At 43.9% G+C, this 16,660-nt stretch overlaps 1 protein-coding gene across 3 annotated transcripts in view; it reads left to right on the top strand.

Moving 5' to 3' along the window:
* The window catches only part of FPGS (folylpolyglutamate synthase), a 1,649,361-nt gene that overhangs the window by 1,478,213 nt on the left and 154,488 nt on the right, over positions 1–16,660 (top strand). The window contains exon 15 of one of the 3 annotated variants that reach the window (XM_044058280.1): positions 13,401–13,501. The exons of the other annotated variants lie outside the window; for them this stretch is intronic. Within the exon in view, the coding sequence (XP_043914215.1) occupies positions 13,401–13,501 (101 nt within the window). The remainder of the gene's footprint in view (positions 1–13,400; positions 13,502–16,660) is intronic. 3 annotated transcript variants of the gene reach the window in all.

Raw genomic sequence — 16,660 nt, 5'->3', positions numbered from 1 at the left:
GGCAGCATAGGTCCAAACCTGCCGACGACGTTTCTCCTAAGCTAGTCACCAGTACGCCGGTACTTAGGCGCTTTTGCAGCCCCTGATACCCACTACTTCAGATTCGGAGGCCTCTACTGAGACCCATTTGGAGTCCGGTATGCCGCAAGATGCTTCAACTGTGGAACCTGTGGATGTGTTTACCTTGGGTGGGTCCGGAGCCGCTGTGCAGGCACCGGCTTCTGAGGGTGTATTCAAGCCTACTGACTTGCATATTAAACCGATGCCATCTTCTTCAAAGCCTAAAACTCTATCCATGCCTAGAAAACCGACACCCAGACCACATGGTCAGGCCTCTATGCCTAAAAAACAAATGATAAGAATGGCTGAAGACCTTATTACCTTAATCAGGGGAAGCCAACCTTTCCCCTCTAAGAGACCTAGGACTGAGTTTGCTTATGATTCTTCTGATCAGGATTCTGAAATTTCTGTTTCCTTTGATGACCAGGATTTACCCTTATCTACCTATAAGGATTCTGATGCAGAAGACTCTATTCCCTCTACTTCCCCTCCAGAGAATTTCTCTTTTGGTGAAACCTTCCATACTCTTAGGGAGCATTTTCGCTGGGAAAGCCAGGATTACTCTGACTCTAAAAAAAGAGGCTTAGGGATTTCTTACTCCTGCCCCAACCCAGGCCTTTAGCTATCCTCCCTGTACTGGACATTGTTGATGCCTTTTTAGAATCTAGCATGGCGCCTGACTCTCTACCTCTTGCTCCCAGAAAACCTGATAGATATTACAGGGTTCCTGACTCTCATAGGTTCCTCTTCAAAAATCCTACTGCGGATCCTGAGACCATTTCACAGGGACCCAGGGGCATTAAGGCTACTACTGCCAAAAATCATACCCCCTCTGATAGAGACTCCAGGGCGCCGGATAGATGGGGTAAGAAGGTGTACACTCCTGCAACCTTGGCCATTAGGACCTTAAACTGCAAGTTTCATATGTTAAAGTATCTGCAGCATATTATTGGATTGCTTAAACAGAAAATGATGTTGATTCCTGACTCTGCTGAAAATAAAGATTTACAGGATTTAATGCATTCTGTTGAACAAGTTGGAAAGCATACTTTGCAATGTGGTTTTGATTCACTAGAGGCATCTTGCAGGGCTGCTGTCTCTGGGTCTGTACTTAGAAGGCATGCTTGGCTTAAGGAGCAATCTTTGCCAGATCATGTTAAAGCTAAATTGCTGGATGCTCCCTTAAACCTGGACCGCCTGTTTGGCAACAAAGCAGAAGAATTGCTTAAAAAGATGGAGGAATTGGTCTTTTCCTGCCTCTTCCAGGCCTTCTCAGTCAAAATCCAGAACCAGCAGAACACCCAGGCTTCAGTCCCAAGGTACTCACAGGATTAAGCACTGGGGGGGTTCCCACTTCCAAAGCAGGGAGTAGTAAGACTCCCTCCTATGGGTAAACTGTCTCAATGACTTAACTTTGTAACTTCCAAGCCCTGCACAACTGACTGCTCCTTTAGGGGGAAGGATTGCCCTGCATGCAAAAAATTGGGAACTCATTATCCAGGACAAATGGGTTTTAAATATAGTTTCCCAAGGATACAGATTCCACTTCCACACCTTACCAACCCCAAACAGTTGGCCAGATCTACCCCCAAATCAGTGGGCAGAGGCTCAAAAGCAGATTCTCTCTCTCTCTCAAGTATCAGAGCTATTCTAACTGTCCCAGAAGAGGAAAGGGGACAAGGTTTCTACTCAAGACTTCCTGGTACCCAGAAAAGACAACTCCTGGCGTCCTATCCTGGACCTGTCTATCCTAAACACATTTTTGGTGATCCCAAAATTCAAGATGCTAACTCTTCACCAGTTGCTTCGTATGCTAGGTAAAGACAACTGGTTGGCAACACTGGATTTAAAGGAGGCCTACCTGCACATCCCAGTCAGGGAATCTTGCAGAAGATACCTACATTTCAAAGCAGGCTACATGCACTATCAGTTCTCTGCACTGCGCTTTGGCTTATCTACTGTGCCCAGGGTATTCACAAAATGCCTAGCACCAGTCATTGTATTTTGCAGGCAAAGAAATATTCAAATATACCCATACGGGATGATTGTCTAATGCAGGCAGAAAGCCAGGACATACTATTGAAATCATCTGGCATTTGTACAAAAATTACTAACTTCTCTGGGGTACACCATAAACGAAAAGAAATCACATCTTGTACCCTGCCAACAAATTGTATTCCTGGGAGCAAGCTTGAACACAACTTCCCAGGTGGCTTTCCTCACGCCAGAGAAACACGTTCATTTGACAACCTACTTCAAACTACTGGCCACAAAGACCAAGCTATCTGCAAGGAAAATACTGCAAGCCTTGGGGTTCATGGCCTTCTGTATTCTTCTAATTCCATATGCAAGACTGCATATGAGGAAACTACAATGGTATTTAAAAAGCCTATGGTGTCAACATTCTCAGGATCTAGAAGCAATGATCCCTATCATACCTTGCCTACAGATAGAGTTCCTTTGGTGGGCAGAGGCCTGCCAGCAAAACAAGGGACTGCCATTCACTGTACCCCCTGCCGCCCAAATCCTAACAGACGCATCAGACTATGCATGGGGGGCTCACTTGGCAGTGAAGTGCATTCAGGGCAAATGGAACCCAAGTCAAATGCACCTGCGTATCAATCAAAAAGAAATGTTAGCTGTACAGAATGCTCTGACAGCCTTCAAGGACCACATTCTTCCAGGACAATTAACGGTAAAGATGGACAACACCACTGTTACGTGGTACATAAACAAGCAGGGGGGATCCCACTCATACCCCCTCTGCAGACTAGCCATGGCTCTGTGGAACACAGCCTTGAGCTACCAAGTGCACCTACAGGCTCAATTCCTGTCAGGAAAGCTAAGTACACTGGCAGACAAACTAAGCAGAAATCTCATGGATCCACATGAGTGGAAACTGGAACCAAAGATATTTAACATGTTGAGAAACAAATGGGGAGCCCAGAGATAGACATGTTTGCCTCCCCCCAGAACTACCAATTGGACAAATTCTGCACAAGGACTCCCCATAAACAAGCTTGGAAAGTGGATGCCCTGTCCTTCACCTGGAAAAACCTTTCAGTTTATGCCTCTCCACCTCTTCCTCTCCTCTCCAAGGTACTACTAAAGGTTAAACAGGACAAACCAAGGACGATACTGATTGCACCAGACTGGCCACGCCAACACTGGTACCCCCTTTTGCGCAGTGTGTCACTGCTGGCACCATGGCCCCTGCCTCAGACCCCTGCCCTGCTGTCCCAGCAGGAGGGCCACATTCTGCACCCTCAGCTTCAAACCCTGAACCTGGCAGCCTGGCTAATTGCCTGATCTCTCCGTTACCATCTCTCTCAGTAAGCACGTGTTGGATGTCATTCTGGAGGCAAGGAGGCCTAGTACTAGAAAATCTTATGCTGAAAAATGGAAAAGATTCTGTTCCTAGAACCAAACTCGGGATGGGTACAGCAGCGGCCAGTTTACCTCAGATTATTCAATACTTAACTGAGATGCTTCACAAGGGCCTTTTCTTTTCCTCCATCAAAATTCATGCCTCAACCATTTCAGCTCATTACAACACAGAACCACCCCTCTTCTCTCCTCCACTGATGAAGCAGTTGCTCAGAGGGGCCAAAAACGTAAGACCACCCAGGAAAGCCCCTACTTCAGCCTGGTACCTTAACTTTGTATTGGAAAAAACTCACTCTACCTCCTTTTGAACCAGCTGCAAATGCATTGTTGAAATTCCTTTCTTGGAAAACAGCCTTCCTTTTAGCCATCACTTCAGCAAGAAAGGTGTCTGAATTACAGACCCTTATGGAAGAGGAGACTTTCATCATCTTTCATGAGGACAGGGTGTCCGTCACGACCAATCCCTCCTTCATGCCTAAGTGGTATCCAGTGTGGCTCTTAATCAGTCCATTCATTTGCCAACCTTCTTTTCTAATCCACAGAACAAAGGGGAATGAATACTGCACTCTTTAGATGTGCACAGACAACTTTGATTTTTCTTGGACAGGACTAAACCTCTCAGGAAATCTGAACAGCTGCTGGTTGCATTTGCTGCAGGGGCAGAGGGGAGGGCCATTTCAAAGCAAACCATTTCTAAATGGATAGGCCATTGCATTCATTTCTGCTATAAAGACCATGGAAAACCTACTCCACAGGGGATAAGACCATATTCAACCAGGGCTGGATCTACCTCTACAGCATTTCACAGAGGTGTCCCTACCAGGGACATCCTAGAAGCTGCTACCTGGAGTTCTGTACATACCTTCACCAAGCATTACCATTTGCCTATTTTCTCTAAATCCAGACCTGGCTTTGCCACTGCAGTCTTGCAGGGCCTTATAGCTGGTCCTAATGCTGTCTACATTCCTCCTCCCATCTTTAGCTTTGAGAATCTACCCAAATGTGATGACTGCAACAGTGAAACATGAAGAACATAGTACAGCTATGTACACTTAACATAAATGTAGATGTTAGAGTGTACTCACTGTTGCAGTCCTGGTTACCCTCCCTCCAGCCCCCTGACTTCTATTGACTATACCTCTGTTTTTGTTTACTATGCTTAAAGCGTTTTGGTGTATTTGCTTTTTTGTTGGAGGTGTAACCTTGTATAAAATTGCTTCCCATTATGGGGGCACTTGACATCGGGGGCAAGAAAAACTGATGTAATGGCGTCGGCTGCATGCTTTATACCCCTGACGTCATGGAAGATGAGACAGCAACCAACACAGGACCCAAGACTTTGATAATCAGGCCGACTGAGGGCTACCTGCAAGCAGATAACTCAAATGTGATGACTGCAACAGTGAATACACTCGAACATCTGCATTTATGGTAAGTGTACACAACTGTACTCTTCTTCTTGTGTAATTTATCTGTGCCTTTGCTGCTATGTCCAAGTTGTGTTTTTTGTGGTGGTGATTAGACATAGCCAGTCAACCTTCTGGCATCAAAAAGTGCATTTCTTGTGGACACAAAATTTCCAGTTTGAATGCCTATTCAGAGTGTGTTTATTGCTTGTGAGCCAGCCATTTGGACATAGATTGTGTCATATGCTCTGTTTTCAACCACAGGGTTCTAGTTGAGCATGGAAATATGCTGGTTTTGAAGGGTCATCTTCCTTCCGTGTCAGCATCTGCTTCCGGAATGTCCCCATCCTCCGAAAAGCCTGTGGAAAAACAAGAGAGTACAAGGTGGAAAAGTTTGAAGATAACTCCAAAGAGCAGAAGAAACAATCTCCTGACCCCACTCCTTCCTCAGCTGTGCCTCTGAGATCCAAAGGACTTCAGATCAGACTACTCCATCAGATCAGTCACATTCTTCATCCAGAACTCCTACTCGATGGGAACCTCGGTCCTCACTGGAACCGATTGCTTCCATGCTACACTAATCTTTTCTTCAAGAGACACCGCACAAGGCTTCTAAACCTCCATCATCGTCATCTGCATTCAGGTCTACCAGAAGTCTCTCTGAAGCAGATGTGGACAGAATGATGAGGAAATTCCTCAGGACCCAAATTCAGTTGAGAGTTCTGGCTCTGGTTCCCATCAGACCCTTGAGCTTTGGACCATCCCAGATTCCTTTAGCTGCTCCTACAGTGGTCCGCAAACCCCTTGAGGACATCTCATTCATATAGATTCTCTAATTTCTGAGTCAGAAAGGTGGTTGGTCTTCTGAAGCTGCTCCTCAGGAGGAATCTGTGTTCCTCAAGGCGTTTGGTACCAGTTCAGCTACTCCTGGGTGATTCCCCTGCCTGATGAAATGGTCAATCTCATTTCCCATAAGGCATGGAAGGATCCAGACGTGGCAAAGCCCATCTCTAAGAAATCCAACAAATACTTTGTAGCACTACCAAAACATGCCCATTAGAGCAGGGGGTGGGGTGGCAGCCAGTAAGATGGATCTCGCTGAGGAGAGTTCAACTGTCCAACACCCTAACAGGGGAGGCTAGGGCCTTGGAGAGATGAGGGAACAAATTGCTGTTGGTCATTGAATTGTTTGGCACAACATAATAGATTTCAGAAGGACTTGACTGACTCAAGAACTCTCCAAGTCCCTTGCTGGGTCCATTTCTGCAGAGGACAAGAAAACATGCCTTCTCAACTGGCCACCCTTCAATCCATCTCAAATGCCTCTATGCATCTGATCCCTCATGTGACAGAGGGTACTGCTAGAGCCGTGGGTTCAGGCATTACTGTTGAGGCATGGCTGGATGCCCTTTTTGTGATTTTGCGGAGCCTTTTGAGACTTCTTTAATCAGTGCTCACTTCGATAGATTGACCCTTTTTGGACTGAATTTAAGAAACTTTCTCCAGAAGCGAAGAGGATGGGAAAACGCTGTCATACTAATATGATTTTCTACATCCCACCCCAAGGTTTTTATTCAGTTACCAGCAAGGGTTAAAAAAGATGTGGTTCCAAAAATCCCAGAGTTTTTTTATTTGCACCAGAGATTACTTGTTCCACCACAGTTCCTTTCTGGGTATTACGGTCAATTACAACAAATCACAACTTTGCCCCACACAAGTCCTGGAGGTCATAGGCACTCACTTAGACACCGTCTCCCAAATAGTAAGACTACTGCAGTCAAGACCATCTCCTGTACATAATCAAGCCTTGAGATTTCTCTCTTCAGTGGCACTCCCCCACCAGATTGATTTTACAGCTCCTGAGATCCATGGCATTCTCAGTTACTACTGGCCCACAGGTGAGGTTTTACATGAGTACTTCAGTAGACATTGGTGGTACAGTGGTCACTAAAGCAAAAACAGATGAATTTCTCTGTGGTCTTCCACAGAAGCCAGTCTGCACATTAGTGTTCTGGAGATGAGAACAGTCCTCCAAGAGTTGCAGGCATTTCAGGATGGTCTCCCTTTGGGGATGATTGCTGTACACCTGAACAACATGTCAGTAGTTTGGTAATCAACAAACAGCGGAGAACCCATTCTTACCCCTTGTGTTGTGAAGCAATGAGAGTGTGGCAGTAGGCAGTGTCTTCCATCCGCTTTCTAATCGCCATGCACATTCCAGGGAAGTGCAACATCTTAGTATACAAGCTAAGCAGGTCTGTTTTACTGTTGACGAGTGGTCTTTCAATTTATCAGTGGCAAAGCAGATGTTTCATCTTTGATGCCAACCATGCTGCAGTCTTTTTTGCCTCTCCCCACAACTTCAAGGTACTTTGCCCTTGTGCCTCCAGAGGGGGAGTCACTGAGTGATGCTGTGCTCCATGCATGATTCCCCTTATCATGATTCCCCTTATCCTAAAGTTCCTCCCAAAAAGCATCCCTGTGAAAAGAGCAAAGTCATCCTCATTGCCCCATTCTTGCCTCAACAAGTGTGGTTCCCCTTCCTCTGGCCCCACTTAATACATCTGCCTTGGGTCCTGAACCAGGTTCCAGATCTTCTGCCTCAACATTCCAGCCTGCCTGACCCAGACATTCAAGCCTTCAAGCTCACCACATAGCTTTTCTTCTTCCAGTGATAGCTAAGCTCTCTTCCCAGGTACTTCACAATATCATTTTTTTTTCCTAGAAGACTTCAACCAGGAAGACATATATAAGAGCAAATGGAAATGCTTTTCAATTTGGGCTCATAAGACATTTGGATCCGTTCTCAGTCCCCATTCTCAGTTTTGGATTTCCTTGCTTCAGTTTTCACAGTGGAGCCAGTTATTCCACCATCAGGGTGCAGCTAGTGGCAATTTCAAACTTTCAGATTGGAAAACATCACTCTTCCTTGGCCTCCCTCAAATTATGCAAAGCTTTTAAGGGTGCATTTTTCCTTAGATATCATGTTAAGGATCCCACTCCCCCCTGGCATCTTTACATGTTGTCACAGACTTTGACTCGAGCCCCCTTCAAAACTAGTAGCCAAAGTGAACTTCAAATTCGTGTCTTCCACATCACTCAAGACCAGATATCGAATGCCATCAAAAATGACCCCAATTTCATCCCTCTTAGAAAACTTAGGTACACCCAGCTTATGTTATTGAATAATGCTGATCTTACCCCAAGTATAATCAACAAAATATACCATAACTCTTCTCATTGTCAATTCTGCCAAAATCGGACAGGAGGCGCCCTACACATATTTTGGAGTTGTAAACACTCATGTAAGCTGTGGTGCGCATTAAGAGGCCAGCTTGAGAAAATGGGCTACGAAAAATCAACTCTTACTTGGAAATTTGCCCTCTTACATATCCCTCCCCCAGGACTGACGAAGATACAACTTAGGATCTTTAATGTCCGTCTTCACGTTAATAAAGTATTACATCACTCTTAATTGGAAAAACTTAGTCTGCAAAAGACGTTCAGTCCACAAAATGAATAATGCTGCAGCGATACAGAATGCCAGAAAATGTCGCTCTCTCCCCACACAACAGCACTCCACTGATAACCTCTACTGAAGGAAATACAGAATCCACAGCCAAAAAACTCAGATAAAAAACGTTTATTGGCACAATATTTTTCTAGCAGACCCTTCATGCCTTTCGTCCTCTAGGAATGATTGCAGTTGAAGTCAGACAACATGTCAGTGGTCTGGTATATCTGCAAACAGGGAGGGACCAGATCTTACCCCTTTGAAGCGAGGCCATGAGAGTGTGGGAATGGGCGATCTCCACCGGTTGTTTTCTCATCACAACGCACATTCCGTGACAGTCCAACATCTTAGTAGACAGGTTATGTCGGACTATTCTGATGCCTTACGAGTGGTCTCTGAATCTTTCAGTAGCAGAACAGATCTTCCGCGAGTGGGGTCAGCCTTGCTGCAATCTCTTTGCATCTCCTTCCAACGCGAAGTGCAGTGAGATTTTGCTCTGAACCCCTGGCGTGGGGAGTCCCCCAGAGATACCCTAGTCCATGCTTGGCCTCCCGGTCTTCTGTATGCTTACCTTCCAGTACCTCTTATCCCGAGGTTTCTACAGAAAGCTCGTTGACTGGGGAGCAAAGTGATCCTCATTGCCCCGTTTTGGCCTCACCAGGTATGGTTCCCTTCCTTTGGTCTCAACTTCTGGCTCTGGCTTGGAACTTGGATCCCATTCAGGATCTGATTTCACACTCTTCAGGGGTTCCTTATCTGAATCTGGACAGTGTGAAGCTCGCAGCTTGGCTGCTCCAGTTCCCTTGATTGCTAGGACTCCTGGATTATCCTCCTCAGGTCTATTTTGGTGGCTGCTCATAAGTCTTCGACCAGGAAGGTTTATCGCAGCAAGTGGAAACGTTTTTCCCTTTGGGTCTCTCAAAGGAGTTTAGACCCCTTCACAGCTCCTATTTCCACCAGTCTTGATTTTCTAGCATATGTTTTTCAACACTGAACTAGTTCTTCTACTGTCAAGGTTCACTTGGCTGCCATTTCTCATGTTCACTTGGGTGAGAATTCTGCCTCTCTAGCCTCCTCTAAACTGTGTAAATCTTTTATTAAAGGCACCTTTTTGCTGCACTCCCCGGTCAAGGATCCTGTTCCCCCATGGGACCTTACTATGGTTCTTCAAGCTTTGGTTGCTCCACCTTTTGAACCTACCACTACAGCAGATCTGAAATACTTATCTTAGAAAACAGCTTTTCTGGTGGCTATTACCTCTGCCAAAAGGGTTTCAGCACTACAGGCCTTCTCCATCAAAGTTCCCTACATGATTTTTGTCAAAGATAGGATTTCCCTTCGGACCAATCCATCCTTTCTTCCTAAGGTGGCATCACCAGTCAGTATCAATCAGACCATCAATTTGCCTGTGTTCTTTCCTAATTTTACTAACAAGATGGAATACAAACTCCACCTGTTGGATGTTCATAGACAGTTATGATTCTATTTACACAGGACAGAACATTTCCTTAAATCTGATCAACTGTTTTGTATCCTTCTGTAAACCCAAACCTATCTCCAAGGTCACTATTGCTAGATGGATTTTTTTCATGCATCCTTCAGATCTATAAAGACAGAGGCATGTTTTCTCCGGGGCAGGTTAGAGCTCATTCCACTAGATCAATGGCTATGTCTGCGGCCTTTTCTGTCTAGAGTCTCTTTGGATGATATTTGTTCTGCAGGTACTTGGTCCTCATCTCGTACATTTATTTTTCATTACAAATTGAATTTGACTTCCAGAAGGAGAGCATCCTTCCATGAGGGCCTCCCAGGAGATTAGTAGCTGGGGACTCTGTCCCACAGGTTGAAGACCAAATGAAGTAAACTACTTCAGATAAAGAAGTTATGTACTCACCATAACGTTCCGTCTGAGTAGTTCTACTTCATTTGTCATCAACTGTCCCTCCCTCCTTCCCCCGGACCTTGGCGTATGAACAGCCTACAGGCTGCAGTTGTAGGTCACAAGTATGTTTTCAGGTCAAGTTATCAGAATAAGGTTCAGCAAACTCGATCTGGGGGTTGGAAGGTAGTGGAGGTGTATTATGGGTAAGGGGAGGAGCTTGGAACTCAAAGCAGATACTAGTAAAGTTGCCGGCTCGGATCTGATACGGACCCTCTTTTTTTTGCCAATGGTTGCTTCAGAAGCAATACTTAACCAAACTGTTAATTTGCCAGTTTTCTTTCCATTTGCACTAACAAAGGAGGGAGTACATGCTTCATTCGTGGGCATATGTAGACCACTCAGATTCTGTCTTCACAGAGTAAAGTCCATCAGAAAGTCTGACCAGCTTTTTCATTTCATTTTCAAAGGCTAAATTGGAAAGGCCAATGTCAAAATTAACTTTAACCAGATGGGTCATTGATTGTATTTCTTATATCTACAAAGATAAAGGAAGTGAGACTGCTGAGGCTTCCTAGAGCACATTCAACAAGATCTATTTCCACCTCTTCACATTCTTATCTAGAGCTTCAGTAGATATCTGTGCAGCTGCCACTTTTTCCAGTCTCATACATTTGTTGGCCATTCCAAATTGAGTCTTTTCTCCATGGTCAAGGCAGTGTTTGGCTTTGCCATTCTCCGAAATATCCTTCCATGATGACCACCATGGGGGTTCAAGCAGTGGGGACATTGCCCCATGAGTTGAGGAATGGATGAAAAAAACATCCGATACACAAGTGATGTACTCACCATAACAATACATCTGTGTTATCTATTTCCATCTTTCCTCAACCTCCATCCTTCCATTCCCCCTTTCATGTCATGGAAGATATCCATATTCTCTTCTGGTGTGGTCTGTGAGGTATATCCTTATGATCTTCTCCCCCTTCCTTGGCTCCAGATCTGACTATTAACATGTTTCTATATCACTCTCGTCATTGTTTTTTGGCCTTGTATGTGATGCTACATGATTAGGCCCTAATATTGTAGGTCTGAGGGCAAACACGGTCTGAGGTAATGTGGGGCTTGTAGGAGAATAGGTAAAGGGGAGGAGCCTGATCTATGGAACCTAAGTCTGGAAAAAGCGTCTGAAGTCTGACCTGAGGTCGATGAGGAAGGACAGAAGCCAACAACACAGATGCATTGTTATGGTGAGTATATAACATTTTTTTTCTATTTGCTGGGCCTTCATCCCTAAGATCCTGGAGAGCTGTATTTCCTTTCTATTGATCTGTCTTGAAAATCAGTGACTTAAGCTTCTTGCTCAAGGAGCAATGACTTTGAAATCTTCCTGAACAGAAATCTAGCCGCCTTTAAAGTTGTCAAAGAAATTGAAACTGGAGACTTTTGATGGCCAGTCCCTATCATAACTGTCTTTTGTTTTCGAAACAGACCACAGACCATCCAGTTCAGATGCCAGCCTCAGCTGTCATGACCCCATTGGAGGCTGATGTGGGACAGGTTGTTCACACATCCAGTAGGGCTGAGCAGACATTCAGTGAGGACAAGAAGGGGTAATCTCGGACGGGCCTTGGGGGAATTTCACAAATTCTTGTTCAGGAGGTAGCCCTGGTTGAAGTAGTAAAGATATGTCAGGGTTTGGAATCTCTGAGATTTATATGGTAGACATCCCTGTTTAAAAAGTGAGGGGGCAGAAAAACAAGTTATGTACTCACTGTAATGATGGATCTGTGTTGTCTGTTTTCATCCTTTCCCAACTGATGGGTCTCTAAGTCGAGTTTGACCACTTTTCAGGATTGGGAACCATAATTCAGGCTCCTCTGTTTACCCGTAATCCCCCTCCAAACCCTGTATTACCTCAGATTGAGTTTGCCCCCCTTAGTCTTGGATCTTTAAAGAACTGAAAAAACATGATATTTAAAAAGGGAAAAAGGAGATGGGTATTAATGTACCAGAGACGAGAATGTAGAGGGTCTAGAGTTAAAAGGGGAATAAACCAAAAGGGATAGCTTTCAGATGATAGTATGAACCATATAAATCTCCTATAAATGGAAGTGGGATTAGCGGGAGGTTGGTCGAGGAAGGACAGAAACAGACGACTCGGATGCATCGTTATGGTGAGCACACAACTTTTGCATCTGATGTCTTTTTCATCTGTTCCTCAGCTAATGGGACAGAGTCCCCAGCTGCATTTAACACATGGTGGTCTTCATGGAAGGATATTCAGAGGATGGCAGAACCAAGCACTGCCCTATCCCTTGAAAAAATGTATTGCTATAAAGGTATGAACAGTAGAGCAAGTGGCAGCCGCACACTTGTCATCTATAGAAGTTTTTGCTAAGAGAGCAGAAGAGGTGGAAACGTATCCTGTGGAAAAGCCCTTGGAAGTTTTGGTAAAGTCTAACCCTTTTCTTTGTAGATATGAGCAATACAATCAGTGAGTCATCTAGCTAAGGTCACTTTAGACACAGAGTGACCCAGTTTTGCCTTAGAGAGGAAAACAAGCAATTGTCAGGTCTGTAGTTCAGTGGAGGTAGAGCCTGAGCTGTCTGTTTATGTCCTTTAAGTGAAGCATATATTCCCCTTTGTTACAGAATTTCAGAAAGAAAGCAGGCAAGTCAATGGACAAATTAAACAAATTACCTGTAACTACCTGTGGGAAAATGAGGGGATTAGAGTGAAGAGAAATCATCTTTATGAAAAATTAGCTAAGGTGACTGAAAAGACAGTGCCTGAAGTTCAACTACTCATCTTGCTGATGTAGTACCAATTAGAAAAATAGTTTTCCAGGATAACTACTTTAAATTTAGCTGCTGATTTGAAGAGAGATTGTCAAGGCTTGCAAAACTACAGTAAGTTGTTGTGGTGGAGTGGGATGTTTAATAGGTGGTCTAAGAAGAAAAGTACCCTTGAGGAAAGCTTTGCACAGTTTGAGGGATGCTAGTGAAGAATGTTTTTTGCCAGTATGAAAATTGGAAATAGCTAACTATGCCTTGAAGCAAGAAAATCTAGGACAGCTGGAACAGGGGAGGAGAAAGGATCCAGATATCTCTCATGAGCTCAACTAGACAACCTTTTCCATTTTCTCTTGTAGATCTTCCTGGTGGTTTCCTTTTGGGAGGAAGTAAGAATGTGTATAACCTGAGAAGAAAGCCTGGACTGTCTAGCCATCATGGGAAGTGGAGAAACCACTTGGTGAGCTTAAGTGTTTGGACATTTTTAGTCTGGATGAGTGAGACAGATCATCTGGAGAGGGGTCCAGTACCCAAGGAGGGTATGTTAAGTGAGGCCAAAGGTAGGGAAACCACATTTGTTGAGGCCAAAAAGGGGCTATGAGGATTACCATGCTCTTCTTTTGACGCTGTTTCTGTAGAAACTTGTGAAAACTCATAAAGGAGATAAAGGGGCCAGTCATGGATCAGAGGGTCTCCGGCTCCCCCTCTGTGGGAATCAGTGGGGGGGCTGCTGTTTCGTATTGTGGGGAGAGACAGAAAGATTACAGCATGACTGACAAAATATCAGCATAGCCACTGATGGATTGAGAGACCACTCGTGAGCCAAGAGAATAGATCTACTCAGTCCTTCCACTATTACATCAGAATGTACATCGCTGTTAGAAAGCGATTTGAAGAGATCGCCCTCTGCCACCTACTCATTGTTTCTCAAAACAAGGGATAGGAGAAGGCCCCCCCCCCAATTTTTTGCTGTACCAGACTACTGACATGTCTGTCTGTATAGCAGTCATCCCCAGAGGAAGAGCACTGTGAAATGCCTGCAACTGTAGGAGGACTGCTGACATCTCTAGAACATTGATGTGCAGATTGGCCTCTAAAGGGGGGACCATGTGCCTTGAACAGTCTTTCTCAAGTAGTGCCCCTCACACTTCAGCTGGGAAGAACCCCTGATCACTGTGCCCTTGTCAAGGGTGGAACAAAGTGTCAGCCATGAGGAACGTTGGGGTCATGGATCCACCAGCACACATATTCTTTGCAAATCTTGGTGATCTGAATGGGAAGATTCATGGTTTGTTGTCTCGTCAAAAACTGGATAGGTTTAAACTTTGTTTTACATCGTTGATAGCATAGTTCTGGATGGGAAGGGTGGCCCTTGGAAGGACTTATTGGAACTAAAGGAATTAAGGTGGCAGCTTAAAACCAGTTCTACAAATAGCTGGGGTCTGAATGATATGGTTTCTATCAGCACTTCAGCTAAAAGCATAGTTTTATTCATAAAAAAAGTTTTTGCAAGTAAATTACATCAACTATTGTACGTCTGTCTACATAGTAGTGATATGTATTTCATGCGTTTATTAATAATAAATATTTATTTATGTACCATTGTTTCAGTATCATGTTTTTAGGGAATCGTAGTGGTTTGTGAAGTTTTACTTGTAATTTGAGTTATACAGTCGCACAAATGAGTTCTAATATAGTGTGGTCTGGAGCTGACATTTAAGGTTTTAACATTTAATGTTCTATTTTTAGGTATGACTTAATTTTTTTTTTTTTTTTTTTGACTAAAGACACAATGTTTAAGATATTTTGTATAGCTGTTGCACTTAGGACAAATTTTGTTTTTTAAAATTGTTGTGGTTGGATTGTACTTTTTACTTTTTAACACGATTGTTTTCATGGTGTGATTTTTCAGTTGATTTTTAATTGATGTTTAGTTAATTTTTGATGATCTTGATCTTGACCAGTGGTATTTTTGGATCCTCATTTGTGCGGGAGGGCTTTATTCCCTATAAAAGTGCAGCTTTGCATGAATGTTTAGTCTGATGAAGTCCATCTTACAGGATAAAAGCACTTAATGATTATATATTAATATAGAGAAGATCTTTTTTTTCAGCTGCTTGGGGTTGTTTTTATTCAGTTGGTGCGTCTGTGGCATCTGGACTCTTCTTCAACCTCCAAACTTTAGTTAGTTTGGGTAATCTTACCCATATAGCTAAGGCTACTGCAGCAGTGATCAGTGAGATGAACATAGTACATCTGTGCAAGTAAACTTACAGTAACAGTGAATGTTCAAATGATCACTGCTGCAGTAGTCACTCCCTCTGCCTACCCCCCTTGTTTTTTGGTGTGCTTTTCATGTCAGGGTGTGGACATTTATTTTTTGTTTCTAACATTGTCCTTTCAAGGATCATCCTCCCTCTCTGTGTTGGCAGGAAAGCTCTGGAGAGCTTTGTGCTCAAACTTTGTCAGCTCAGCTCAAGCTGCCTGACAGTTTAAGTGCATGGAAGGTGCCCTAAAGCTTTGTAAGCTGGCTGGCTCTGTTATACTCTTGGCAGGTTATAGCCCATGTAGCTAAGCCTATTGTATCAGTGATAATCTGAACATCTGCTGTTATGGTAAGTTTACTTACACAGCTGTACTTTCCTTCTTCCTCTCATTCTCTTCAGTAGTTGTAGTACTGCCCCAGTAGTAAGGAACGCTGCAACAGTGATTAAGGAAGGGCATAGTTCAGTTGTGTAAGAACTTACCATATTCTGGTTGTGTAAACATTTACCATAACAGTAGATGTCATAAGTAATCATTGTTGTAGTATTGCATCCCTCCATCCCTCTTTTCCTCTGCCAGGCTTTCTTTTTTTCTCCTGTGGCTGAGAGGACTTCTTTTCCTTTTCCTTTTTCTTGATGAAAAGTACCATGTTCATTTTATGCCTCACCTGCAATTCCTGTTGTTCTGGGGCAATTCAGTTCTGATGGTTTTGCACTTGTCTGTCACTTATGTACATCACGCTCTCTGTCATAGGATATACTTTTGATGTACGCCACTGTTGGTATGATAGCCCAGTAGTAGGGAATACTGCAACAGTGATAAGTAGGACATCTACAGTTACGGTAAGTTCTTATACAACTGAACTCTCCCTTTTGTGCAGGTAGTGGGCAAGTTGTCTACTTTGTCAAATGCCCTTTGACCAGACCTGGCTGTCTGCAGCTAAACGTAAGTATTACAGCAGCAGTCACATTTACTTCATCATATATGTGCATAGCTAGTTTTGTGGGCTGCCTTGTACCATCTTAAGTTTTCAAGCTGCATCACCTCAGTGAGAGGGACTAATCATACAGAAAACAGTTATTCAGGAAGCATTGCACTTTCTTCTGCATCAACTGATGAGAGTAAATTTTCTGCCATAAAGCTATTTCTTTTTGACAGAAGGGGACCACCTGAAGAAAGACGCACACTCTTGGGGGTAGGGAGTGGGTCAAGTTTGTTGTCCCTGTGGAGTGGCCTACCTTCTTCCTATTGGAGCACCCCCTACCCTGTGGTAGTTTTTCTGAACCCGGTGTGTGCTTCCATTCTACTAATAGGTGAAGTATACATCCATACATTGAATTTCCTTGGGTTTGCA

The sequence above is a fragment of the Protopterus annectens genome, chromosome 16.part0 (assembly GCF_019279795.1).
Source record: "Protopterus annectens isolate FY-2018-M chromosome 16.part0, PAN1.0, whole genome shotgun sequence".
NCBI lineage: Eukaryota > Metazoa > Chordata > Ceratodontiformes > Protopteridae > Protopterus > Protopterus annectens.
Note: the sequence above shows the minus strand (reverse complement) of the source record. Positions and strands in the feature narration are given on the sequence as shown.